This window comes from Neophocaena asiaeorientalis, unplaced genomic scaffold, assembly GCF_003031525.2.
Source record: "Neophocaena asiaeorientalis asiaeorientalis breed wild unplaced genomic scaffold, Neophocaena_asiaeorientalis_V1.1 scaffold293, whole genome shotgun sequence".
In the NCBI taxonomy this organism is placed as follows: domain Eukaryota; kingdom Metazoa; phylum Chordata; class Mammalia; order Artiodactyla; family Phocoenidae; genus Neophocaena; species Neophocaena asiaeorientalis.
In genome coordinates this window covers 3,319,205-3,344,768 of record NW_020173920.1, presented here as the reverse complement: position 1 = coordinate 3,344,768, position 25,564 = coordinate 3,319,205, and the positions used below count along the sequence as shown (strand labels likewise).

Below are 25,564 nucleotides of genomic sequence, written 5' to 3'. Positions count from 1 at the left end.
ATGGAAGGAAAGAGGAGACACACTTCATTTCTCTGAAAGTCAGTTAATATCTTTGGCGAATGATGTCACCTTTGAGCTTCAATTTTCAGATCTATAAAATACAGAAATAACAATATGAACCTCATGAAACTGTGGGAGCGAGGGTGCTTGGAGAGATGTACAGCTCGGTACAGACTCCAGCCGGAAACCTCTCGGAGCGTTTCCTCACCCAGAGCCCCAGCCAAGGCAGGGGAGAGCTCACCGAGAGGGACGGGAAGGGGCGGGGCGAGGAGGTGGACATGGTTCTCGCCCCGCCCCCGCCCCGCCCCAGATATCGCGAGAGGGCGGGCCCGCTTGGGTTTGGCCTCGGCGTCGCTCCGGTGTTAGGCCGGCTTCTCTCCGCGGGCCGCGGATAAAGTGCGGGTGGCCTAGGGTGCTGTAAGGGCCGCCCGGCGCGCTAAGGACCGCGAGCCACGCGGCGTCGGCTGGACGCCAGAGCGTCCGAGTCGTTGTGTCGTGACAACGACTCTAGTGGCTGTCTCCGCGACAGCAGGTGCGGCCGCTTCAGCCCCAGGCGGGCTTGGCGGCTGACTGGCGAGTCTCTGCTCGCGCCCAGCCCTTTCCTTCCTGTACCCGGCGCCAAGCAGCGACGCTGAGCCGACCGCCGGAGCGACGGGCAATGGCGGCCTCGACGGCCTCGCACCGGCCCATCAAGGGGATCCTGAAGAACAAGAGCTCTGCGACTTCCTCTGTGGTGGCATCGGCCGAACAGCCCGGCAGGAGTGTCGACGAAGAGCTGAGGTAAGAGCCGCGAGGGACGGCCATCGTCGCCCGGGTCGGCCTGGCCAGCCCCTTCTTCCCCGCCTGGGCGGCCTCGCCCTCCCCGCCCCCCGGCCCTGTTGCCATCCCCCCGGCCCTGTTGCCGACCCCCAGCCCGACCCCGGACACCGAGCGCGGCGGGCGGGCGGGCGGGGTGGCTGCGTAGATGCGGCCCTTGTGCCGCTCGGGTCTCCCTCCGCCGGCCAGGCTGAGGGGTGGAGTGATTATAAAGAAGACAGGAGCTATGACGTTTGTTGTGTGGGTTTTAAGTATATACGCATATATAATAATTTGAAAACATACACCATGATCTTTGAGCTTCTGGAAATTGGGAATATTAAAGAATCAAATTGAAGTTAAAGCTTCACCTGTTAAGCATTTATTATTTCTTCACTTCGTATCGGAGTGTCTTAAATTCAATGAGTAAAGTGTATTTTCTTGGCTTGGGAGCCCTTTAAGATCTACTCGCAAGCTAATAAGAGACTCCTCCGAAAAAGAGATAATTTCTCCATTTTTCTAATTGCCCTTCTGCCATAGTCGTTCCTTTTTAGGTGAACATTACCACAAGAATCATGCCACATTCACTCTCTTGGGTCCTGGTTTGTCATTATCTCTGCATTAAAAGAAACCGAAAATTTCCCAGTCTGATCTATATTTAATGGAAAGCTACTTATTGCTAATTATTTTTGCATCTGCAACGAGAGTTTGAGCGCTTTCTAGTCTTTGTTCCTCTTGAAAGACATATGTAAGCTCAGAACAGTTCAGAAAGTACCAACTTAAAATGATCCCGTGATAATTTAGTTGCTTTTGCATACTCACAAATACATATGTGAAAAGATGTTGATCCATAGCATTGTGTGTGATAGTAAATAATTGGGAACAACCCAAGGTCCCTTAAGAAGGACTGGTGAAATATTAATTATGGTACATTAGTATAATGGGAAAACAGACCAGCCTTTAAAAAGAATGAAATAGATGTTAATGCGCAGAGAAAGATATCCAGGGTGCAGTCCTCAATGGGGAAAAAAAAAGGTGCAAAACCGTATATATAGTATAAAATACAACACTGGGTTAGAAGTCCTCGGGGGCTTGGGTATTCTAAGATACTAAACACATAAGGACTCTACATTCTGGAAGTAAGGCCTAAGAAAAGTTGTTGAAATCTGTGAAGTCATAAAGCTAAAATGAGGATGTTCCCGAAAACTTTGAATATTGGAACTAGGGCACACCTGTTCAAAGGATCATTTTAGGGCTATAAAAGGAACTACAGTTTGGTGATGGTAAATTTATGGGGATTTGTGTTACCTAGAGGAAAACATTAAGTAGGATCACCGCTCAGAATCATGGGCTTTGGGGGTTGGAAAGGACCTTAATTTGTCTAGCACCTCTCCTACTCCCACTCTCTTTTGGATGCTTGACTCTCTTACGTTCTCCAACATGCAATTTTCAAACCTCTGTTTGGGGTAAGCCACTTCATATGGGAAGGGGGGGTGTTGTAATGGGATTAAGAAAATGATCTTACCAGAGCATAGCTATAACAGGAAGACCAAGATAGTCTTAATAACAAAACAAACTATGGAAGGCTTTTATATGATTTCAGGGTGTTCAGCAGCAAGAATGTGGTTCTCACTAGCATTTAAGTTCTTTACCTATTCTCCAGTGCGAGCTTCTTTTTGTTTGGCTACCAAGTAGCTTATTACTTTCTAATGTCTTTTGCTGCTGCTTCTGTTTATTCTCAACTTTGGTCTGCTGTAATTTCTGGTGGCCCCACTCTGTGTGTTGGCCTCTTTATGTAATTGACGGGGGTTTACCTCCAGGTCCTTCTGCCTGGAAAGCCACTATACTAGACTGTCTCACCTACATAGGGCTGCTCCTTCTCTAGGAGCTGCTAACAGGGCAGATTGACTTAAAGGGGGCCTTTTGCAAGGCAGTTGACTTTGACTTATGTAAATTAGGAGGTTATAGTCCTGTCTTCAAAGGCAGTTACCAAGCCCTAATTCATTGAGGTTTATGATGTTTAGCTCTAAGTAGTAAAAGGGGATGGGTTTTTTCATGGTAAGTGTTATTTGACTGGAAGGGAAATAAACTAATTCTATTTGTAATACAGTACACATTATTATTTATGGCACAGCTCATGCAAACAATATTAGTGACTTTATGAGAGCCTCTTTGAACAGAAACAATGAAAGTATAGGTGAACACATTTGAAACAAACTTTTTGTAATGTTTAAGTACAACCAGTATTTTCCCTTTCATGTATAAAGGACCGAAATAGCTCTTTCAAGTACAATGCACTTAAAATTCAGAAACTAAAAAGTACGATGTAATGGTCTAACTTCAAATGTTGGAACCAGAGTATTAGTAAAATAATCTCATATTAATGTGAAAATGACTGACCGGGGATTTAAGTCAGTTCTCACTGTTCTCAGTAGTGACACTCTATAAAGTCACCACAAACACTGAGTTAGTTAATACTGAACTGTTACTCCTAGGGGGAATACAGACTTAGGTTCCTGTAAGCCTCTGGTCACAACATTTTCATCAACCAATCAGTCCATAACCTTTTAAAATTTCTGTTTCTGTTTAAAGACACCTAATTTTATACATATTGTTGATTCATCAGCATTGAACACATGGCCAATAGCACTATATGTAACTCATGCCTGAATGAAGTTTATCTAACACATACTTTCTCCATAAGACACATAACAATCATCTTGGGCTTAGGAGCACTGGACAGCACTTAAGCACAATCTTTGGGAGCCATTTTGAACGGCTAATTCACCAAAAAAGCAAAAAACATGGTACTAAATAGATAAAAAGGACACATTTACAGTAAGAGAGCTGAAGCAAGGTTTAATCTCAGCTGGGAACATGTGCATCAGACAACTCAAATTTTTCCCTGCTCTATGCATGTCAGAGAGACAGAGAAATCTCAGGTATTGATTTTGGAGTTACAGATAAATTTTGGCAAGTAGTCAGATTTGCAAATACAGAATCCACGAATAACCATACCTTTCATTGGTGCCATTATCATGTGAAGTACAGTGGTAGTTTCCCTTTTCTGCACAAACCACTCCCTACCCCAACGCCATCAGGTTGTGAGAGGATATAATTTAACAGAACATTTTATTTAACATAAAGAGATGTTACTAAGGGATTTTTTTTAAGTCATGAGTTGTGCTATTCCACTGGTCTCTAAACTTTTTGATTGTGCATCAGTTTAGTAGGAAAAACTTGAAATATGTTTCAAATATGTTTGTTTATGATTTATATACATATACTACTACCATTAGATAATATCTCAAGATTCAATATATACTTAAAGTGAGGTTTATATACTGCAGTATTTCAAGTAGTCTTTAGGATTTTTTTTATACAGTTCTTGTCCAACCTTTTTGTTTTTTTAATGTCCCAGTGGTGTTATCTTCTTATTCTCTGTACTTTGCATTGGTACTGTTATCTTCAGTGGTTTCTTCAGGTACCATTTGTCAGGTACCAGTTTTTGAGGGTTAGTTCAATTAAAACTGGATATAGTCTGTAAATCCATATAATTAGGCATAGATAATGTCAGTATATTGCAGCACCCTGCTCAACTAATTAGAACACCACTGTCATCACTGTGACTGTGGAATTCCCATTCTTTCTGGATACTTTGAATATAGTGAACAACCTGTGAAGGTCAGACATAACAGATCTAGTGAGTAAGTACGTGTGTTTCATCAAAAACAAGACACCATTGATTCTAAGATGTACCATGATTTTAGGTAGCACCAAGAAAGAAAAAAATACTGCCAATTTTAAGATGCCATCCATTTTAAGATATATTCTGTTTTCAGAAATATTGAAGTGAGAAAATGTTCACTTGGAATTGTTGAAAATATTGTGTTACTAAAGCCTATCTTATTAGAAGTGTTAAAGGTTAGTGATTAATATGGGGCCAGATTGCCTGGGTTCAGATCCTCTTTGCTACTTATTAGCTCTGTGACTTACGGTGCGTTATTCATTATATCCCTGCCTAGTTTAATTATTAAATGAGTTACTAAATGTAAAGTGTTTAACCCCGTACCTCACCCTCAAATGTTGGTCTTATTCTATTAGAAATACAGAAATCTAATTTTCCCCACTTTTGGGGTTGTTGTACACAGTATGCTTTGGATTCACTGTGTTCAATTCAAATTCTGTAGTAGTCTTAGGTAATGTAGGCAAATTCTGCTTGGAAAAATTGTGCTTAAATTAATTTCCTTTAATATAATTTTATATAAGCATGCTTCGGCTTTGTCTTTTTCTGCCTATAAAGGGATATGGAATATGGTCAAAGGCCCACTGAGTAAAGTTTTCCAAAGTGACCTTTTATTTACTAATTGCTTTTATTTTTAAGTCTTAGTTTAATTGTTCAAGCTTCAAAGGCTTGTACTTTGTCAACCTACAGAAGTTGAATCTTCATTTAAGAAAGAACCATTTCTTGAAATGTGGGGTTAAAGTTTAACACATTGAAGCAAAATCCTGCTTCCCACTCCAAACTCAGCTAAAACTGTAAAAACGAGAAGGTCACAAGCAACAAGAAGTATGAGTAGGTCTTTGAGATGGCATCATATGAGCTATGAAAGTGAAAGTGAGAATTGGTGACTTTTTCTGGTGCAGATTTAGGCTGCAGGAAAACCAGTCACCCAAGAGGGAGGAGGGAGCTGAAACTAGCAGGTGCTTTCACCCTCACAGCAGATCTTCAGTGTAAGTGGTACTGTGCCTATTTTTTGTAAGTGGAGATGATGGCCCAAAGAAGGTCACATGAACAGTTTGTGGTAGTATTGGGAATAAACCAAGTTCACTCCTTGGGTTTTGTTACTCAACTGAGGTTAATTCTACCAAAATTTAAGAGATGCTAATTTCCATATCCAGTGTCCTCCGCCGACAGTTTCTTCGACTTCATTACTTTCCTCCTAAGAATTTCCAGCATTCTTTGGAGTCTGTTGTTTTATGCCCTTACTGAAAGTTCATGGTTTTGCAAGATAATATCTCCTCTGGATCTTGACAGTTGTAAGGTTCTTTTCCTCTTAGTATTGTGGTGAAGATGTGGAGTGAAGCTTTGGATATATAAAACTTTAATTCTGTTTATAGTAGATAGTAAACTAAATGGCAAGCGAATGGGAAAAATTTAGGTTATATGTAATGTGGTTCTATATAATATAGCTTAAATCTTATATACATCTTTGAGTTATATATAATGTGGTTTAAACCTTCTCATAAATTTGAATGAGTTCTTTACATTTATGTAGATATAAAGAACTCACTCAATGAGAATGTTTCCAGTAAATAGGCAAAGGATGTAAACAATTCACACAAGGAAAGTAAAATAAGCATTTTTTCATATGATTTATTAGGTAATGAGCAGAGAAACATAAAACAGCATTTAAATATCAATTTATACCTCTCAGGTGGCAAAAACACACACAGATACCCAATCCTGGCAAAGTTTTGGCAGTTATTTGGGGACATTACAAATAGTCCTCTTTTAAAAAAAAAAAAGCTATATGGCAACATGGAGTGGACTACAAAGCTCTTGATAAATTTAACCCAGATATGCTTGTCCTAGCAAATTATCCTGAAAAGTCATTGAATACAATATGCACAAATGTTCATTTCTGCTTTACTTTAAGTAGGAAGACACTGGATTCAATCTAAATATCTAATATTAGGTAAATAGTTTGTTATTGAATATTATGCATGTAATATTAAAAAGGTAAAGACTAGAAAATACAAGCAGCTTATGATAAAATACATATACTGATATAGAAGCTATTTTTATATATACTATACGTATACTGTTTTGTCTATATTTTTATATATACTAATAGCTTGGGTATTTTTTCGTGTATGTTAGAGTGGAAAGAATATACAGAAATCAAAATTGTTAGTGGGTTAAGGTACTAGGATTGTGATTTTTAAATTTTATCCTTAATTTCAAGAAAACATCATTTCTTCTTATATCCTACAATTCAGTTCTTTTTCTTCTATCATTGTCTCACAGAACAGATTTGCAGGGTGTTTGGGGGTACCTCTGTAACTTCAGAGGGCCATCTTCATTCTTCTAATGATGATAAATTGTCATTTTAATTCAATATTGTTAGCATCACTTAGGAAGTAGCTTGTTTTACTTTGAGATTAGGACACACCAACAAAGTCATTTTGTATATGTTTATTTTTTTAAATATTTTATTGTAATTTAATACACATACAGAAAAGTGTATTAGATGTAATTTTAAAGCTTAAGGAATAATTATAAAGCAGACACCCCTGTAACCGCCATCCTGGTCAAGAAGAAGAATGTTTCCATCACCTCAGAAATGTCTCCTGTCTGGGACTTCCCTGGTGGCCCAGCGGGTGGGACTCCACGCTCCCAATGCAGGGGGCCCGGGTTCGATCCCTGGTTGGGAACTAGATCCCTCATGCATGACGCAACTAAGATCCGGTGCAGCCAAAATAAATAATAAATAAATAAATATTTTTTAAAAAAAACAGAAAGAAAAGAAATGTCTCCTGTCCTTTCCAATCACAGTCTCCTCCTCCCCTGTAATACAACCACTATCCTGACTTTTACGGTAATTCCCTAAGTATACATACCTATACACTTTAGTTTTTGCGTGCTCTTGAACTTTATATAAATAGATATGTGCTAGTTATCTTTTACAATATCTTTAATAGGGAATCTTAATTGGACTGTATTAATACAGGTTTTATGAAACGTTTACCTGTGCTTTTGTGTTTCTGACTCGGACTTAACTCTGGCTTATTTCAGAGGCCTTGTCTATCAGTAGGGAACATTGAGTTACCATATAATGGGTCTCCCTTTGTCTATTAATTGAATTGCTTTCTTTACAAAATTAATCTAATTCTCTTAAAATTTGTATATGTCTTTAATTATCCTTCTGATCAGAAGCTTCTTGATCATTTCTGCTGTCTAAAATCTTTAAAGTGTATCTCTCTTCACTGTGAGTTTCCTTATGTAGAATATGACCATGAGAAGACCTAAATCATTTGCTTTCTAAATTTACAGAAATTTGTAGATAATAGAGCTATTTAGCAAAATACAAATCTGAAACTGTAGATTTAGTCAAATAGAAAACTGACTGCTTTTTAGAAAAACTCATTCTGTAGCAGATCATAAATATTTCAAAATCATTTAAATTTTGACTTGTGGGAGAAGGCATTCATACATAAGCAATTTAAACATTTTTTAAGAATGCCTTATCGCAAGCCATTCTCACAGTGCTAAGTGAGATATGGTTTCCAAACTTGTAACAAAACTTTAGATTTAAAAATCCTAAAAATTCCATTTTTTATAATTTCCATGTAGAGTAAATACAGCCCAAGAGAGAATGTTTGTTGGACTTGACTATAGTAACAGGACTAATGAAGGGTAAGTGGAACTTGAACCTTAAACATCTATCTCCCAGTTGTATGTTACTGTTGTTGTTTTTTGCCACAAGACCAACTATTACTCTGATGGTCAGAAACTAGGCATCTAAAGAAATCAATACTATTTTAAAGCAACATCTATATACACAGTCTAGTTCAATCAAGTGTTATATACATACACACACTAGCAACATTAAGTTTTATTAGTTGAAAATTCAGGTGAGTACCTTGCTGAATGAATAAAAAAGCAGTTTTTTGAAGAAGAAATGTTACTTCTGTGCTTTAAAAATAAACGACCCACTAATTTTTAGCTTCTTATAAACTTAAGATTTTGATTTTTTCATGGTGAAGAAACTTCTGTTTGGTGGGGGGCGGGAATGGGAGTTGTAGTGGCAGTCACCTGTGGAGTATATCTAGGCCAACATTTGCCTCTTGATAAAACTAAGGGTAAGTAGGCTTAAAAGGAAGTTGTAGTTAATAGTACTTAGTCTGCAATTGAATATTATTCAGCCTTAAAAAGGAAGAAAATTTTGACACATGCCACAACATAGATGAACCATACAGACATTAAGTGAGATAAGCCATCCACAAAGGACAAATACAGTATCAGTCCACTTATAAGAGGTACCTCGAGTGGTCTTAGAGACAGAAAATGGAATGGTTGTTGTGGCGGGGGTGAGGGGTAGTGTTCATTGGGTACAGAGTTTCAGCTGGGGAAGATGAAAAAGTTCTAGAGATGGATGATAGTGATGGTTACACAATAATGTGATGTACTTAATGTCACAGAACTCTTCACTTAAAAATGGTTAAAATGGGGCTTCCCTGGTGGCGCAGTGGTTGAGAGTCCGCCTGCCGATGCAGGGGACACGGGTTCGGGCCCCAGTCCGGGAAGATCCCACATGTCGCGGAGCGGCTGGGCCTGTGAGCCATGGCCGCTGAGCCTGCTCGTCCGGAGCCTGTGCTCCGCAACGGAAGAGGCAACAACAGTGAGAGGCCCGCGAATAGCAAAAAAAAAAAAAATGGTTAAAATGGTGAATTTTATGTTATGTATATTCTACCACAATAAAAATATGAAGGAAAAAAGTGATTGGCCTTAAATGGGGACACTGTGGGCCCTTTATGGTAGAAAGCAGAAGAACATAAAGTCAGGCTTAACTGCCACGAGTGGGCACATGTAATTTTTAAGGTGACTCAGAACATGGAGAAGAGAATATAATATTAAAATTTTTTAAATGTCTTTCTTCAAGAGCAGTTCAAGATCCAGGTATTGGTAGATTTAGGAAAATTGAAAATATCTGCAGTAAAACCTCACCAATGTTGAGCAAATATGGAAAGGATGATTTGAATCTGTGTAAAGTCTACATTGTTTTTTTTTAAGGTAGTTTTATTTTTAAGTATATAACCAAGTTACAAATTGTATATGTAACAGATTGTTGGCTGGCACAGAGGTTGTTGATGTCCTTTTTAATGAGTAGATAAGGATTTCTAATTAAGGCATTTAATTATTGAGCACCTTAGTAGTTGTACAAATATTTTGTTGAATGGACACTAATGGATGTTCATAAAGCATTTACAAAGCATTTCTAGTTTTCTTAAGTAGATTTATTCCAGGTGATCTGAAACCATTTATCAGCAAATCGTTATATTTCTAAATTTAAAAAAAAACAACTGAGGTATAATTTTATGTGTAATCTAAATCTTTATTAATGGTATCTGAATTTAATGAGGTCTTCTCTGTAGTTTTATGTTATGATTATTTTGATTGTTATAGATACTGCTAAAAAAATTAGGCCAAGGAAAATATTGCTGTTGTGTTTTTTATCAAACTATTAAAAATATATCGTAGATCCAAAATCCTTAACTACTGAGATCAGGCAATGTGTAAATTCCAGCTTTTGCTGTTACTCTATAGGCCAGATGAAGATTAAACATGTCATAATGTAATCGTTTTTTGAATGCCTGGTGAAGAATCTGTTTATCCCTCCATATCCACAGGTTCTGCATCCTCAGATTCAACCAATCATGGATCAAACATATTCTGGAAAAAAAATTCCAGAAAGTTTCAGAAACCAAACTTGAATTTGCCATGTGCCAGCAACTATTTGCATTGTATTATATTGTATTTACAACTATTTGCATAGCATTTACATTGTATTAGGCATTATAAGTAATCTAGTAATGGTCTAAAGTATACAGGAGGATGTGCAGAGATTATATACAAATATTACGCCATGTTATAGAAGAGATTTGAGCATCCTTGGATTTTGGTATCTGTGTCAGTCCTGGAACCAATCCCCTGAGGATACCGAGGGACAACTGTAATGTGTTTTTAATATGTGGGCACTAAGTATTCTGTAAAATATTTACTGACACTTTATTGTAGTTACTTATGGCTTTTACCCAAGTCAGTTTCTGTTCCAAGAAAGTAGATGTAAAAATAGAAGTTAGCAGTCAAATAGAAATTGCAATGTGGGATTTGGATGTTCGTGAATTTTAGATGTGTACATTTTGTATCTTTCACTACATTGAGGAAAAATTTTTTTTCTTCTTATTGTAGTAAAAAGTCCCAGAAGTGGGATGAAATGAACATCCTGGCGACATATCATCCAGCAGACAAAGACTATGGTTTAATGAAAATAGATGAACCTAGCACTCCTTACCATAGGTAATGTTTTGTACACAGCATTCCTTTTTTGACTTGTTTCCATTTTGCATTTGACATGAGCTTCTGGATAACAGATGATTTGAATCTTTGTTTTTTTATATTTGTTACTGGAACACTAATTAATAACTCAACTGCATATTTTTGTGTAATAGTAAAAGTAATATGGAACTTTATGGAATCCATTTTTTACATTATAATTATAGTAGTAAATGTTTATTCATTGCACCTCAGTGGTCCCTAGCTGCTAATGATATATACAAAGTGACTTTTGCCTTCCTTAAAGTCATCTATTTGTAAAGGAAGATGAGAGCTGGGCTTGTTTGCTTCCTAAGTAGGTGGCAGAGGCTTATTCATTCTCTTTGCAGAAAGGGATAACTTCACAGATGGTAACTCTTTTTTAATCCATGCAAAGACAAGTGGACATTACTACTGTTTCATGTCCTTATTTTTGAACTTACATGATATTGTAGTTCATATAATTGCATTGTAATTGTTAGTTTTGAGTCTTCCAGACTCAAATGACTCATTATCATTTTTTTAATGAGTTGTAAAATGATAGTGTATGGCTGTAGTTAGTATGAAGACAAAAATAAGGCACCAATAAACATAATGAGATTCTAAATAAGTTAGAAATACCTAATTCAGATCATGCCCAGATTGTATTGAAAAAAATAAAGATTTTCAGGACTGAAATATTTTGTATTTGTCACTGAAGTAAAACAATATAAATCTAGAAGTTACTATTAAAATAGCGTTAAAGAAATTCTGTTTTAAATCAATGGATGAAACTTTGGAAGATAAGTTGAGATAACTTGATAATAGCAAAAACAGTAAAAACAAGAATTAACATGATTGTGACAAGGGGAGAAAAATAATGAAATAGGAGGTACAGATACTGAAACTCAGTACTAATAAAGCTTGAGGGAAGAAGTAGACATGTCATTTATGAAAGTGATCCTTATTTTTCTCCTAATTACAGGTATATACTTTAAAACGTAACCTAAAACTTCTATTGTACCAGAAGCCAAAGTCAATGCTTTCTTCCTTTTCAATAAAGGTAGTAGACATCCCTTATCTGTGTTGGTTGGAGATAACTATCCTAAAAAAATTAAGATCAAACATGATTCAAAAATAAATAGCTGTAGCCATTATTTTAAAACTGTTTATATTTAAATAATAAAGGTAACCATTTTTCGCAATTATGTGGGGAGCAAATATTTCATTAGAGAGTAGATTGCGTAAGCTAAATAGCTTTTAAACTTCCTGAATTAGGTCTTAGGATCTAATTTTGTTATTTTACCTAACCTGTGTCTGCATAGATCATTTGTGTCTTATCTTCAGGTTGATGTACAAATACATATTCTAAAGCTGGATAGGGTTCTTCTGCATTATTTTTTCCCTGCCACTGGATGGACTAACTGAAGTTTTTTTTTTCCCCTCCAGATGATTCGTGTTTTCAGTATTTATTTTTATAGTTGCAGTGGGGGTTTTTTTTGCATGTTTTTTCTTTTTTAAAAATTATTTGAAGGCTTTTCTTGATTGGTGCTGTACTTTTAAATATTTGCATCAAATAGAAACAGTGTAAAATTAAACTTCAAAGATGACAACAGAGCCATAAATACATTGATACTTCTAGTCAATAGAATTATGTTTCTCTACCTTGTTTTCCTGCTTGAAAAATTATAGTTCAGGTATTAATTTATAATGTATTTATCATCCTAGTATGGTAGGTGATGATGAAGATGCACTGAGTGATTCAGAAACCACTGAAGCCCTGACCCCAGATATCTTAGCTAGGAAGTAAGTATTGATGACTATAAAGCATTTTTCTCATGCTGTTTTTAATTCTTCAGAGTTAAAGGCATTTTACGTTACTTGTACAAGTGTAAATAAAAAGCATGTGCTAAATAAATAAGTTTATCTGTTTTTTTCATAGCAACTTACATAGTCTTATTTCTAGGTTAAAATCAAGGTATGTAGATTGAGAACCAGAAGCTGGTACACAGATTCCCTATGTCAGTTCCCTGAATGGAGGTTTTTCTGTTTTTGCTTTTTAATATCCTGTCACCTGGGTTTTAAAGATAGAAGTGAGAAAGGCAAAATAAGTTGAATTCCTGAAAAAAAGCTCTGTTTGCTGTTCATGGGTTTGTCAACTTCCACTCTTCTTGTTTATTGGTTTCTATATACAGTCCCACTCTCTTGCTTTTTATGTTCCTCATCAGGTTATAGCTAGCATATTAATGATCTTTAGATGTTTTTATGAGACTAAAAAGTAGAGTGAGGGCTTCCCTGGTGGCGCAGTGGTTGAGAATCCGCCTGCCGATGCAGGGGACAGGGGTTCGTGCCCCGGTCTGGGAAGATCCCACATGCTGCGGAGCGGCTGGGCCTGTGAGCCATGGCCGCTGAGCCTGCGCATCCGGAGCCTGTGCTCCGCAACGGGAGAGGCCACTACAGTGAGAGGCCCGTGTACTGCAAAAAAAAAAAAAAAAGTAGAGTGAGACACTCAACTAATATAAGACTATCACAGTATTGATTTCTTTTTAAATGATTGTTGTATAGATTAACTGCTGCTGCTGAAAGCTCGGAGCCAAAGTGTCGAGTTCGTGAACAAGAAAGCAGTGAAGATGAGGATAGTGACCTCTCACCTGAAGAACGAGGTAGTTTCTTTCTTTTACTGCTTTTAGCATTGCTAATAATTTTTGCTAAGATAAATACATTATATAGAAGACTGTCAAATGGTTTTCCTTTTTAGGAGGTGGATGGTGGGAGATTAAGGAGGAACATTTTTATAATTCAGTTTCTACTTGTGTGGGTTTACTGTATGACAGCTCCACACACCCCCCATTTCAAGAAAATATTACTGTCTGTAAAGGAATTAACATGTGTTCCTTTCTTTGTACTTTTTGTTCCTTTCTTTGTACCAAGCATCTATACCAGGTAGATGCTCAGTAAATATTTATTAAATTAATACATTTAGGGTCATTGAGTGTTTGGATGATCTTAAAGTGGATAGCAGTAAGAGCTAATTTCTCAGTTGCTTGTGCTTTTTCTGTATTAAGGCATTGGTGAAGCTTACCAGATGAATCAAGATGGTCAGACTTGGAATAAAGATTTTTGTTAGGTCCCATTGAACAGAAAGAACAGAAGTGTCACAGGAAAGGAGATAAATATAACCCTCTCAACAAGGATGAAAGAGGCTCTTTTACATACACAGTACATACACAGTTAAGGCATTGCTACCTATTCATTGTTCCTGTTTTTACAAGTAATAGTTCTTATCTGTGGAGGTAAGGAAAGATGGAAAATATTTCACTTTGTTGCTTTTTATAATTTTGAAGGATGTGAATGTATAATCTCAGGAACTGAAAATTGCTTATATAGTTTATTTTCAATTATATTTTAATAATTTATTTATTTGACTGCGTTGGGTCTTCATTGCTGCACGTGGGCTTTCTCTAGTTGCGGCGAGTGGGGGCTACTCTTCGTTGCGATGTGCGGGCTTCTCATTGTAGTGGCTTCTCGTTGCGGAGCACGGGCTCTAGGCACGCGGGCTTCAGCAGTTGTGGCTCACGGGCTCAGTAGTTGTGGCTCACGGGCTCGAGAGCGCAGGCTCAGTAGTTGTGGTGCACGGGCTTAGTTGCTTCGCGGCATGTGGGATCTTCCCAGACCAGAGATTGAACCCGTGTCCCCTGCATTGGCAGGCGGATTCTTAACCACTGCACTACCAGGGAAGTCCCTTCAATTATTTTTAAAAGGGAAAACCAAGCCTATATATAGGAAAAAAGATGCAAGAAAAACACACACCCTCACAAAAAAGAAAAAAGAGATCGAGTAGTTTGTTTACTTGAAGGCTTGAAATGCAGAAACTACCTGTACTGTAAAGAAGTTTAGAAACTTTAGAACTAAGATTCTGAATATTTGCTAGTTAACTGTCAGGATCTTTGTCATGTGTAGCTGTAAAGGTACAATTTGCTATTCCCTCGTATCATCTTTAGAATGTAGTGTATTGAACAAAACTATGATAGTTTGAGTGCTATACAAGAAAGAAATATATAGCATAATCTCAAATTGTATTATATTCTATCCTCAGTGACTTCCTGATTTATTTTCCCAAAATATACCCCAAAGGCCTTTGAAACGGTTTCAGATAGAAATTGTTCCTAGAGTTTGTTGATTCCTTATTCTCTGAAAACGTGATCTATTGAGAACAGGGAATTTTTATTAACCTCTATTGTCAGTTTCATTAAGGGATTTTCCCTCAAATTGTAGTTCCAGGAGTTAGCCAGCAGGGGGAACCATTTCACTAGTTACAGTTTCACAAGTTCAAGTGCCCAGTCGTAAGGGTTACTGATACAGGTGTTTATTGCTTTTAAATAAATTACATGTCTGAACATCCTTGTTTATTAAAGAAATTCTTAGAAAATTTTATTTTGGGGACTTCCCTGGTGGCGCAGTGGTTGAGAGTCCGCCTGCCGGTGCAGGGAACACGGGTTCGTGCCCCAGTCCGGGAAGATCCTAAAAAAAAAAAAAAAAAAAAAAAAAGAAAAGAAAAAGAAAATCTTATCTTGTAACTAGTAACATAACAATTAAAATATTGGCTGTGGAGTCAGATAGATCTAAGTTTGTACTCTAGGTATGTCACTTACCTAATTTGCCTAATTTCTCTGACCCTCAGTTTCCTCATTTCTAAATGGGGGGCTATAAAAATATTTGGAGTCATTTTTGAGTATTAAATGAGATAAAGAATTTAAGACACTTAGCACTGATTCTGGCATATTGTAAGTACTCAGTAAATATTAACTTTTAATAACTTAAAATAATTGGTATATTCTCCATTATTTTTAAAAATAGCCAAAGAAAGTATAAAAAGGATAATTTACTTGTCACGTTCACATGGATAGTTGATTATTATTAGAGCTGGGCCTGAAACCTGAAAATTTTTGTACTCTTTGGCATTATGTTGCTCTGCCATACAAAGATTATAAGTAAAATTAATATTCAAAGAAGGTTGAGACCACTTATGTTAGCTTTCTACAAAATAAATGCATAAATTATATAATAAATTTTGAGTATTGCAAAACTAAAATATATAACAAGCAAAACTGAGTTTAATATCTCTTAGAATTAAAAAGAAATCATCTTCTTAGACTATTACTATAATTGACAAAAGAAAAATACCGTAAGATCAACTCTTAGGAATAAGAAACTACAAATTAAAACAGCGTCGTGGTGCCTTTCTTTCCTTTCAGATCAACAAAAATTAAAAAGAATGACAATATCCCTTTTGGTGTGAATGTGGAGAAATAAGTTATTCATATACAATTGGTGGGTGTGAAAAATGGTTTGGCTTTTCTGGATGGCGATATGGCAACATATGAGCCCAAAGCTTTAAAAGAAAATGACACCCTTTGCTCTAGCAATTCAGTTTCCCAGGCTTTATTTCAATGTTTCTCAAACATTTTTTACCAAGTGCCACTCAGCATACATGTAAACATAAAATTATAAAAATTAAAATTTCACAAAACATTACTTAACCTTTACTATATGTGATATGTTCTATCCAGTTTATTTTGTTTTCATTTTTTTAAAATGCTGGTTATAACTTACTAAAGGATTATAAGGCACAGTTTAAAAAAACACTAACTAGGGCTTCCCTGGTGGCGCAGTGGTTGAGAGTCTGCCTGCCGATGCAGGGAACACGGGTTCGTGCCTGGGTCTGGGAAGATACCACATGCCGCGGAGCGGCTGGGCCTGTGAGCTATGGCCGCTGAGCCTGCGCGTCCGGAACCTGTGCTCTGCAACAGGAGAGGCCACAACAGTGAGAGGCCCATGTACCGCAAAAAAAAAACGAAAAAAAAACCACTAACTAATGTTGAGAAAATAATAGAACAGATGCACAGATATGTAAGTTGAACCTTGAACAACATGGGTTTGAACTGTGCAGGTCCACTTATACTAAATACCTACTACACAGTCTGCGGTTGGTTGAATCCACAGATGCGGAACTGTGAACATGAAGGGCGAACTGTAAAGTTATATGTGGATTTCAACTGTGAGGAGAGTAGGCACTCCTAATCCCCACGTTGTTCAAGGGTCAACTATATATTACATCATAAAAAACAAAGAAAATACAAAGGGGGAAATCAGAAACCTTTGACCAAGTTAGGGGATTAAATTATAACTCACTACTTTATAACCTTCTAAAAATTGTGTAGATCTGCTATGTACGTGGCAGAATTTTACTCTATCTTCATATACTTTATTGTCTAAACTCTGGATTATTTTAAGAGTGAAAGGATCACTAATACAGCTCCATCAGACAATAGGCATAAACTGAGACTTCCTGGGCGTTGTCATTCTAACTATACAGTAAGTGAGAAAATAGCATATACATACAACAAGGTATGATTCATTTTTATAAAAAATACATTTTTAGAAAAAAGTCGAGTCATAAAATATTAATGATAATTTCTGAGTGCGGAGATTGAGTGATTTTTAAGTTTCTAGCTTTTTTTTAAACTTTGTAAGTTCTTTTAAGTTGCATGAAAAAGAACATGTGTTACTTTGTACTGAGAAAAAGTCTTACCTTTTTAGTAAATGTATCTGGTATTGGAGGCAATTAGAATCATTTTTTGTTGTTTTTTAATCTTGGCCTTTACATCATCTGAAAGTCATCACTAAAAATTTAGTCATGAGGATTTGGTCTTTTATTGATTTTTTTAAAAAATTTTTACTTTCTTCTACAATATGGTACTCTCAAAGAGTAAAACAAATCACAAAAGTAACTTAGAGAAGGAGAAAGATGGCTGGCAAGATCTTGGTAGTTTGCAACAAATGTTTATGGGATGATGATATGGATGTTGATCTCGGAACTTTCCTTCTCCCAACCCAAATAGAGGCTGAAAAGTGACTGATCAGTAGTGACAACTGTAAATGCCAGTGTTTAGAACATAAATAAGCATAGATGATAAAAACTTAAAGGGAGGGACTTCCCTGGCGATCCAGTGGTTAAGACTCCGCGCTTCCACTGCAGGGGATGTGGGTTCAATAGAGGGAATTAGGGGACATAGAGAAAGTACTTTGAATAGCCTTATTCTGAGAGATTTCTCTTACGCCTTTTTGGCATTAAAATATTTTTATGAATACCATAATAAACCTATGGTGAATGAGTTTTAATGCTCTTGACAAAATAAACAGTTGGCAATTTTATGTCGACTCCTTTTTTGTCTTTCAATTTACTGGTCAAAGAAATTCTAAAATCTTATAATATTTCTTAAAGTTGATCTTTAAAGTGCTATATATTGATAAAATATGGTCAGTTGTGTTGATTTACAGCTTTTTTTGTTTCTGTGGTGAAGACTATAAATAATGAATAGTCTAGAATCACTTTACTGTTCCTAATAATACATTTTTCTTAAAATTACTCTGGGAATGAGGTTATGTTTTTAGGCCAGCAATGTTTGTTTTTTTTTCCTCCCCCCGTCCCTTCTTCCCTCCCTCCCTCCCTCCCTCTTTAGAGCCAGCAATGTTTTAAATCATGGCAATTTCTTAATGCATAATAAGAATTTTTTAAGGGAATTTTTTCTGAATTATAAAAATAGAAAACTTGAAAACATTAAAATTACCCCATAGTTCCTTGACCCAGAATTAACGGTTGTTAATTGCCGAGTCTTATTTTGTGTCTGTGTGCACATGTGCATGCACGCAGGCTTTGTACATAGTATGTATATGGTATTATAGTTTTCCTTTTTTCCTATTCAACTCTATCTGGAGAATTTTCTTATATCTTTAAATTTCCTTCACAAATATAACTACTAATGGCTCTTACTCTCAGTCTCCCATTAAGATGTACTTGAAGCATCTAAGGCAAAGGTTGGTAAACTTTTTCTATAAACGGCCAGACAGTAAATATTTTAGGTTTTGAGGGCCATATGGTCTCTATTGCAACTACTCAACTCTGCCATTGAGTACAAAAGCAGTCTTAAGCATTACAAAAGCAAATGAGTGTGACTGTGTTCCATAACACTTTACTTACCAAATAGACACAGGCTGTAGTTTGCCAGTCTTTGAGCTAAAGACGCCTACTTTTTTGTATCTTGTAGAAAAAAAGCGACAGTTTGAAATGAAAAGGAAGCTTCACTACAATGAAGGACTGAATATTAAATTAGCTAGACAATTAATTTCAAAAGACCTACGTGATGAGGAGGAGGATGAAGAAATGTCAGAGACTGCAGCTGGAGAAAGCATGAATACAGAAGAATCAAATCAAGGTTAGGTGTTTTGAAAATATCACTGAGACACTTGTGGTCCTTTGTACCTAAATAATATACTTTATTTTGCTCTCAACTTTGAAGAACCTCAGAAAATTTTTCTAAAATTCACTTTTTATGGCAAAAGTTTAGAAAATTTCAACCCCCTGTTGGTCAGTTTCAAAATAATGTTTTTATGCTCAGAGTTGATTTAAGCCCATATGTTATGTTATATGTCTATGTTGTTTGGTCTACTTGACTTTAAGCAATGATGTTTGTCTTCATATTAAGCTATACTTTGTTTTTAATGGTTCAGATCATATTTTGTCTGTCGTAACAATGTCAATTAAGGTTTAAACTTTTTAAAGAAACGTTTTTAACATGGAAGATTTGTTTTAACATCCCTTCAAGCATAAAGTATGTCATGTCTTTCCAGTGTTGATTCTTTTGACTGTTGGGTCAACAAATTATTTGGCTGATTTTTGTTTGTTTTAAGTCTCAGACAAACAGCCATTGCAGCCTACCAACTCTCGATCAGTCATAGAAAATTGATTTTATTTATTTATTTTTCATAAACTGTTATTCTGGCATTCAACAAAGGTGAATCTTCTATACCATTAATGCAGATTTTGTGCCCATCTACCTACTCTTTGTGCTGCAAACTGGTGCTTTTGAGTGGAGATGTAACTTTTTTTTTTTTTTTAACATCTTTATTGGGGTATAATTGCTTTACAATGGTGTGTTAGTTTCTGCTTTATAACAAAGTGAATCAGTTATACATATATGTTCCCATATCTCTTCCCTCTTGCATCTCCCTCCCTCCCACCCTCCCTAGTAACTTACTTTTATATGTTGTGCCTTGGATGATTAAGTCTTAGGAAAGTAAATAATTATTATATTATTGTTTTGGTGAGCAGATATGAAATATAAGTGATTCTATGGTAGAACCTGATGACTGTGCTCATTATAATAGCAGGATGACAATATTTTTTTGTTATTCCATGTTATGCTTTTGCGTTTCAGTTTGTTTCATACAGCATTTTCTTTCCATTTTATTCACCATAGTCTGTTTAACTTGAACAAACTTTATCTTGAGTAATTATTGTTGTATGTCTCTCTCTTTAAATTTATTATCCATTTTTAGGTGACCTATCTCCTAGTTGGTCTTTGTTTCCCTGTTACCTATATCTTGGTGATCTCTTTTTATGTATTCAATGCAGATGTTTCTGGGTTATAACTTTTCATCAGTTTCTTCTCAGACTTTCAGTATCTATTTGTAGCGACTCTAACAAAGCGTTGGGAATACCCTTCATTTGCCAATGGAAATTTGTACCAGCACCACTATGCCAAATATTAAAGGGATTTGTTTTTTAAGCCACAGCTTTTGAAAAATAAATCTGACCTTTTGTCTGTCTCTGCTTCTAAAACATTGGATTTCACAGATTTAACACATAAATACATTTTTTTCATTTAAGTGTAATAGATGATTAAAATTTGTATTAACGCCGATTTTTCTTCAGTGGAGATGAAGTACTCCTTACATAGGAGTATATACTACTTTGCTTCAATAACGTCCACAAAGATAGAAAAGACTACATAATAAGGCATAGAGAAGAAAGTTCATTATTTATTTTCTGTTCTTGGGCCCTTAAAAAAATTTAACCAGCTTTTAAAATCTCCAAGGATCTATGGCACCCATTACTTTTTTATCATTTTCCTTCTTTTCCCCCTCTTCTACACTCCTGCCCATCCCCACCTGTTTTATTACTGTTTTTATAAAAAGAAATGTGGCATGTTTAGACTCTCAGGAAATTTTTTATCATTTTTATATCATAAACACAAATCTTTTATAGTTCTGGATATTTGAGTTGTAATAAACTCTTAGCTATCCACCTGTGATTTAGTCACAAAAGTGTTCAACCTGAAACCTATTTGTCCTGTCACTTAAATAGATACACCTGTTCTGCTCTTTATATTATTTACGGGGTATACAGATTCTTTCATATCATACTGATCAGTCTGCATGAAATATCTTACTTGTTTTTTAGATCTTTCTATTTGTTTATCATACATAGCAGTGGAAGGAAACTTTAGCTCAGGTAGTTCCAAGTTTGGCAGTACTCAACAAACAAATTATGTTGCTGTTTTTTCTTTTATCATTGCAGGATCTACTACATGTGACCAACTGCAAAACAAATCAAAGAGCTCATAGAAGGGATTCGTTCAGCACAGTAATTGTCAGATACAAACCATTACTATAACATACTGCTTCTTGTTCTCTACAATTCATGACTTAAGTACCAAAATGCGTACCAGTTATTATATATTGCCAAGAATTAAATAACTTTAGAGACTAAATAGACTGAAAATGCCTAATTGATACATATATTCTTGTGCCTAGTACTTCACCACAAATACAGCATAATGTCATCAGTCCAAAACTACATTACTTTTGTAAGAACACTGGTTAATTTGTATAAGATATATAGCTTTTTATGCTTTAGAAGTTAATATCTTTTGGGGAGGGAGAGGGATCTAATTTATTTTCTTCACTTCTAGATGTGATAGCTCTTATAAAAAATTAGGTTTTTTAAAAATCAAAATCCAATTGGAACAACAGATCATACAGGCTGATAAATATTCAGTCTGAAAAGTATTTTAACATGCATCTTCAACTTGTCTGTTTAATTGAAAAGAATTATAAGAGTTACTGTTGCATTTTCTGGTATACTACCTTTAAAATTCCTGTTGCGTTTCTTTTATGTTTACAAGGAAAGGATTAAACTTTTTCTCATCAAAACTAGCTTTTTCCACAAATAAATTATCAGGTTAAACTTGCACTAACGTCTGCTCTGACTTTTTTTTTGTACTCTCGATGGGCAGACTTCAGATCAGTTTTTAAAATAAATATAATTCTAATATAGTCTCAGCATTCCCTTTATCTACTTGTCTTAACGTCCTACCTTTGTTTCTTACTCCTTTCCACGCATATGCACAGAATCCTTTACCTTTATAAAGGATCATAAAGATTGTCGTGACATTAGGAACTTTTCCTTTTCTCACATATTCTGTCATTTGCTGCAACAATGCAAATCTTATTTTGACTATCAATGCCTATTAGTTCTTCTAATACATGGAGAAAATAGATTGAATAGCAGCAGTACTATAGACAGGAAATACAATTCAACTGCAGAATTTCTACACCTCTGATTTACAGCTTGCTAATTAAAGTGCTATTATTAGTTTATTGTTTGACTTAATTAGACCTTAGAAAACAACTAACTGAGGCTTTTGGGGGTTTTTTTTGCATGATGAGAGAATTGTGTGTAACCAGTGATATGATGATAGTTCCTGAATGTATAGACAGAAGTAAATCTGAACACTTTTTAAATTTAAAAACCTTAAATAGTTCCTGCTTTAAGGGAATATCATAATGTATACTATGACAAATGTACTTTATTCTTCTAACACAGTAAGATTTGGACTTTTTCCCTGAAATGAAGTGCAGTTCCTGTGTATCTTAGTTTAGTGATGGTTTCATTTCTAGTCAATTATTTGTATCTTAATTTTTTGTTAGTACCAAAGGAATCCATTATATGAACGGACTTTTAAAATAATTTCTGTATACTGTATGTATGTATGAATTGGCTTTTATTGAACAGCTTTTCTTCCACTTGCAAGTTTATAGAAATATCAATATGTCAAAATAAATAAGAAGTGGGAGAATTCTTTGCTGTTAGAAGAATGTTTTTATTAATTTGAATGTCTTTTTCTTTTAATGGAATCCAATCAGTACTTTTGAACTGCAGGTATAGTGTTCTAACTAAAACATATTAGCTAGTAATACTACTGATTTATAAACAACGTTTATCTCTACTTTCTGAATTTAGAATGTTGAGGTATTCTTACCTGTTTAAACCTGTTTGGGGGTATTTAAGCTTATACATATGTGTGTACATATGTTCATGCGCACAGACCTCTGTTTTTGGTTCTCATTTCGAGTCCTTAGAAAGTATCCACATGCTCTTTATTTGTAGAAATAGCTGCTATACAGTGAAGAAAAGGTAAGACCTTTAACAACTGATCCTTTTGGTGTTTTCTACAAACTATTTCTTGAAACTTAAATCACAGGCAAACTTGCATATCTGGTTTCAGGAAGTAGATAGTTATGTAAGAGGAATAAGACATGGCAAATAGCATGCCCAGTAGAATTTTAGGTAGTCAAATGTGACTGAGTAAAACTGTTCATCGTCATGAATTCCTAATTGACACAGTATTGAACTACACAAAAAATGGACCTTCATGACTCAAGTTAGATTTTCCTTTGGAGAAAGTTATCTGTCAGTGTTCAGTTCTAGCCAAAGTAGATTTTACTTTCAATTTTTTAATCAATATCTCTTCTCTGCTTAACTCCTCTGATGTCATCTTTTCTGTTTATTTTTCAGTCTGAAATTCAGCAATGATGCTCTTTAAAATCTGAGACATATAATGGTATAAATGGATTGTTAAAAATAACTTTAAATTGAAGATTAAAGCAAAGTGCCATTTTTCCCTAGACTTCCGTTTTGTTTACATTTTTTCCTCTTAAATCAGTACACCGAACATATTGTAATAAAATACAGTAATATGACGATTGTGTGTGGATTTTATTTTCTTGTTACCCAGCTATCGTGTTCCATTGGCTAAATGTTCTGGATACCAGGAGAGGGTCTTGAACTACACTGTGACAGAGTAGTTTGTTTAGTTGCCCAGCATTGTGCTAGGTGTCCAATATATAATCCTCAAAACAACCACGCAGAACAGGTATCTTATCAGCACTTTGTAAGTGAGGAAAATGCTCTTGGCCAAATTCTTCAGTCTCAATGTCTCATACATGCCAGTTGACAGGATTCAAATCCAGATGTAACTAAATTTCATACTCTTTATCCATGCCTTTTTAGATGTAGAAATTCCCTCATTTTTGCAGTTGTACCTTACAAGTAAACTTTATTTGGATTATTGATACACATCGTGTGCTTTAGGAGTAGCATTTTTCAGGTGTTTAGTTTGAGTTTTTGTTTTTTACTTTAATCTGAAGAAATTTGGAAATTTTGTTTGAGGTTTATATACCATTGAAAAAAATCTCAAAAGTACAATTATACAGTGGCTGGAGATGTCTAAATTCATGTGATTTGGTTTGCATTCCACAAGTTTGTCTCTGAACAGAATGTTTCAAACTCAAAAAATGATTTTTTTCATAGACTCCGTGTTACAAAGTAAGTACCAAGCTAGCCTGTCAAAACTAACATATACCTAAGCCAGCATTTCCCAGTGTGTTCTGTGAAACCCTCAATCCCACACGTTCCATGAAAAGGATTCCATGAGCAAATGTGCTTTGCACATGCTACATGCTTTATTCCCCTACCTCCCAGAGATTTATAATAACGCACATCATTATATTAAAGAGTCTGAGACATCCTGCTTAAGGAACTGTTTAAAACTTTGGTTTAACCTAGTATTTATCAGACGTTTCACAACCACTCCCAACCCCCTTTTCCCTCAAGTAGAATCCCAAATAGGAGTAGGGAAATAGTCTGGGATCTCTAATATATGAAAGTTGAACTTCCTCCTAAAAGAAAAGAACAGTTTACCATTGAAAGAGGGAAGACACGGTAGCAATAACTGCACATTGCAGATTGTATATAATTTGCCAGATATAAGACTTTAATTTTTGGTAACGTATGCAAGAAACTGTAAAATACACATCTGGGACAGATGAGGGTGTGGTTGATGTGTTTGGTTATAAGCTGCTGTGGTTTAGTATTGATACAACTATTGCTCAAAGACTTGCTGCTCTAAGCAAATTTCCAAAATGCCTTGTCCTCCCCATCAGCTCACGTAACTGGTTGACAAGAGCACATCTGCTACTCATTGGGAAAATAAAAGAGCAGATAGCAAGTGTCTCTGGTCTGTGGCTTACACCCCCAAGCCTTGGTTAGCTGCCCCAGTGTTTGGGGGGGATGTTGGGGGTGGGGGTTGGCTCCTACACTTTAAATTTGGGGTTGACTCATCTAGTCTTTTATTTGAGGAACTATTGGTGGGAGGTAATGCTGAGAGGAGGTAAGTGAGGGTGGATTTGGCAAGTGTTCAGTCATGATTTTATCTCAACTGCCCGACCTGAAATTTTTTTCGGTAAGTCTGCCAAGTGAGTGTTTAGCATTTCAGTTCTGTTACCAATGGGAATTATTGTAATTGGAAGAAAATACACATTTTTGTTCTCCATTTAGTTATTTTGGATTGTTGACTGTGTTGACTAGAAGTAGAAGAGGATTGTGCAGGCTGATCTTTGGCATCTTAATATCATTTGACCTCACTTTTTAGGCAAAGGGATTATAAGCAGCTTTGCAGTGTGCCTTGATGTAATAAATGATACAGCCTGAAAAAGTGTTAACCAGCA

At 35.9% G+C, this 25,564-nt stretch overlaps 1 protein-coding gene and 1 pseudogene across 1 annotated transcript; both read left to right on the top strand.

Moving 5' to 3' along the window:
• The first annotated feature begins 331 nt into the window (after positions 1-331).
• PPP1R2 (protein phosphatase 1 regulatory inhibitor subunit 2) lies at positions 332-23,758 on the top strand. Its single transcript, XM_024752108.1, has 6 exons — positions 332-780; positions 10,772-10,879; positions 12,602-12,679; positions 13,439-13,536; positions 18,982-19,149; positions 21,294-23,758. The coding sequence occupies exons 1-6, from the start codon at positions 659-661 to the stop codon at positions 21,338-21,340; spliced, it is 621 nt and encodes a 206-aa protein (XP_024607876.1). The 5' UTR covers positions 332-658; the 3' UTR covers positions 21,341-23,758.
• Positions 14,026-14,141, top strand: LOC112404311 (uncharacterized; annotated as a pseudogene).
• Positions 23,759-25,564: the final 1,806 nt, after the last annotated feature.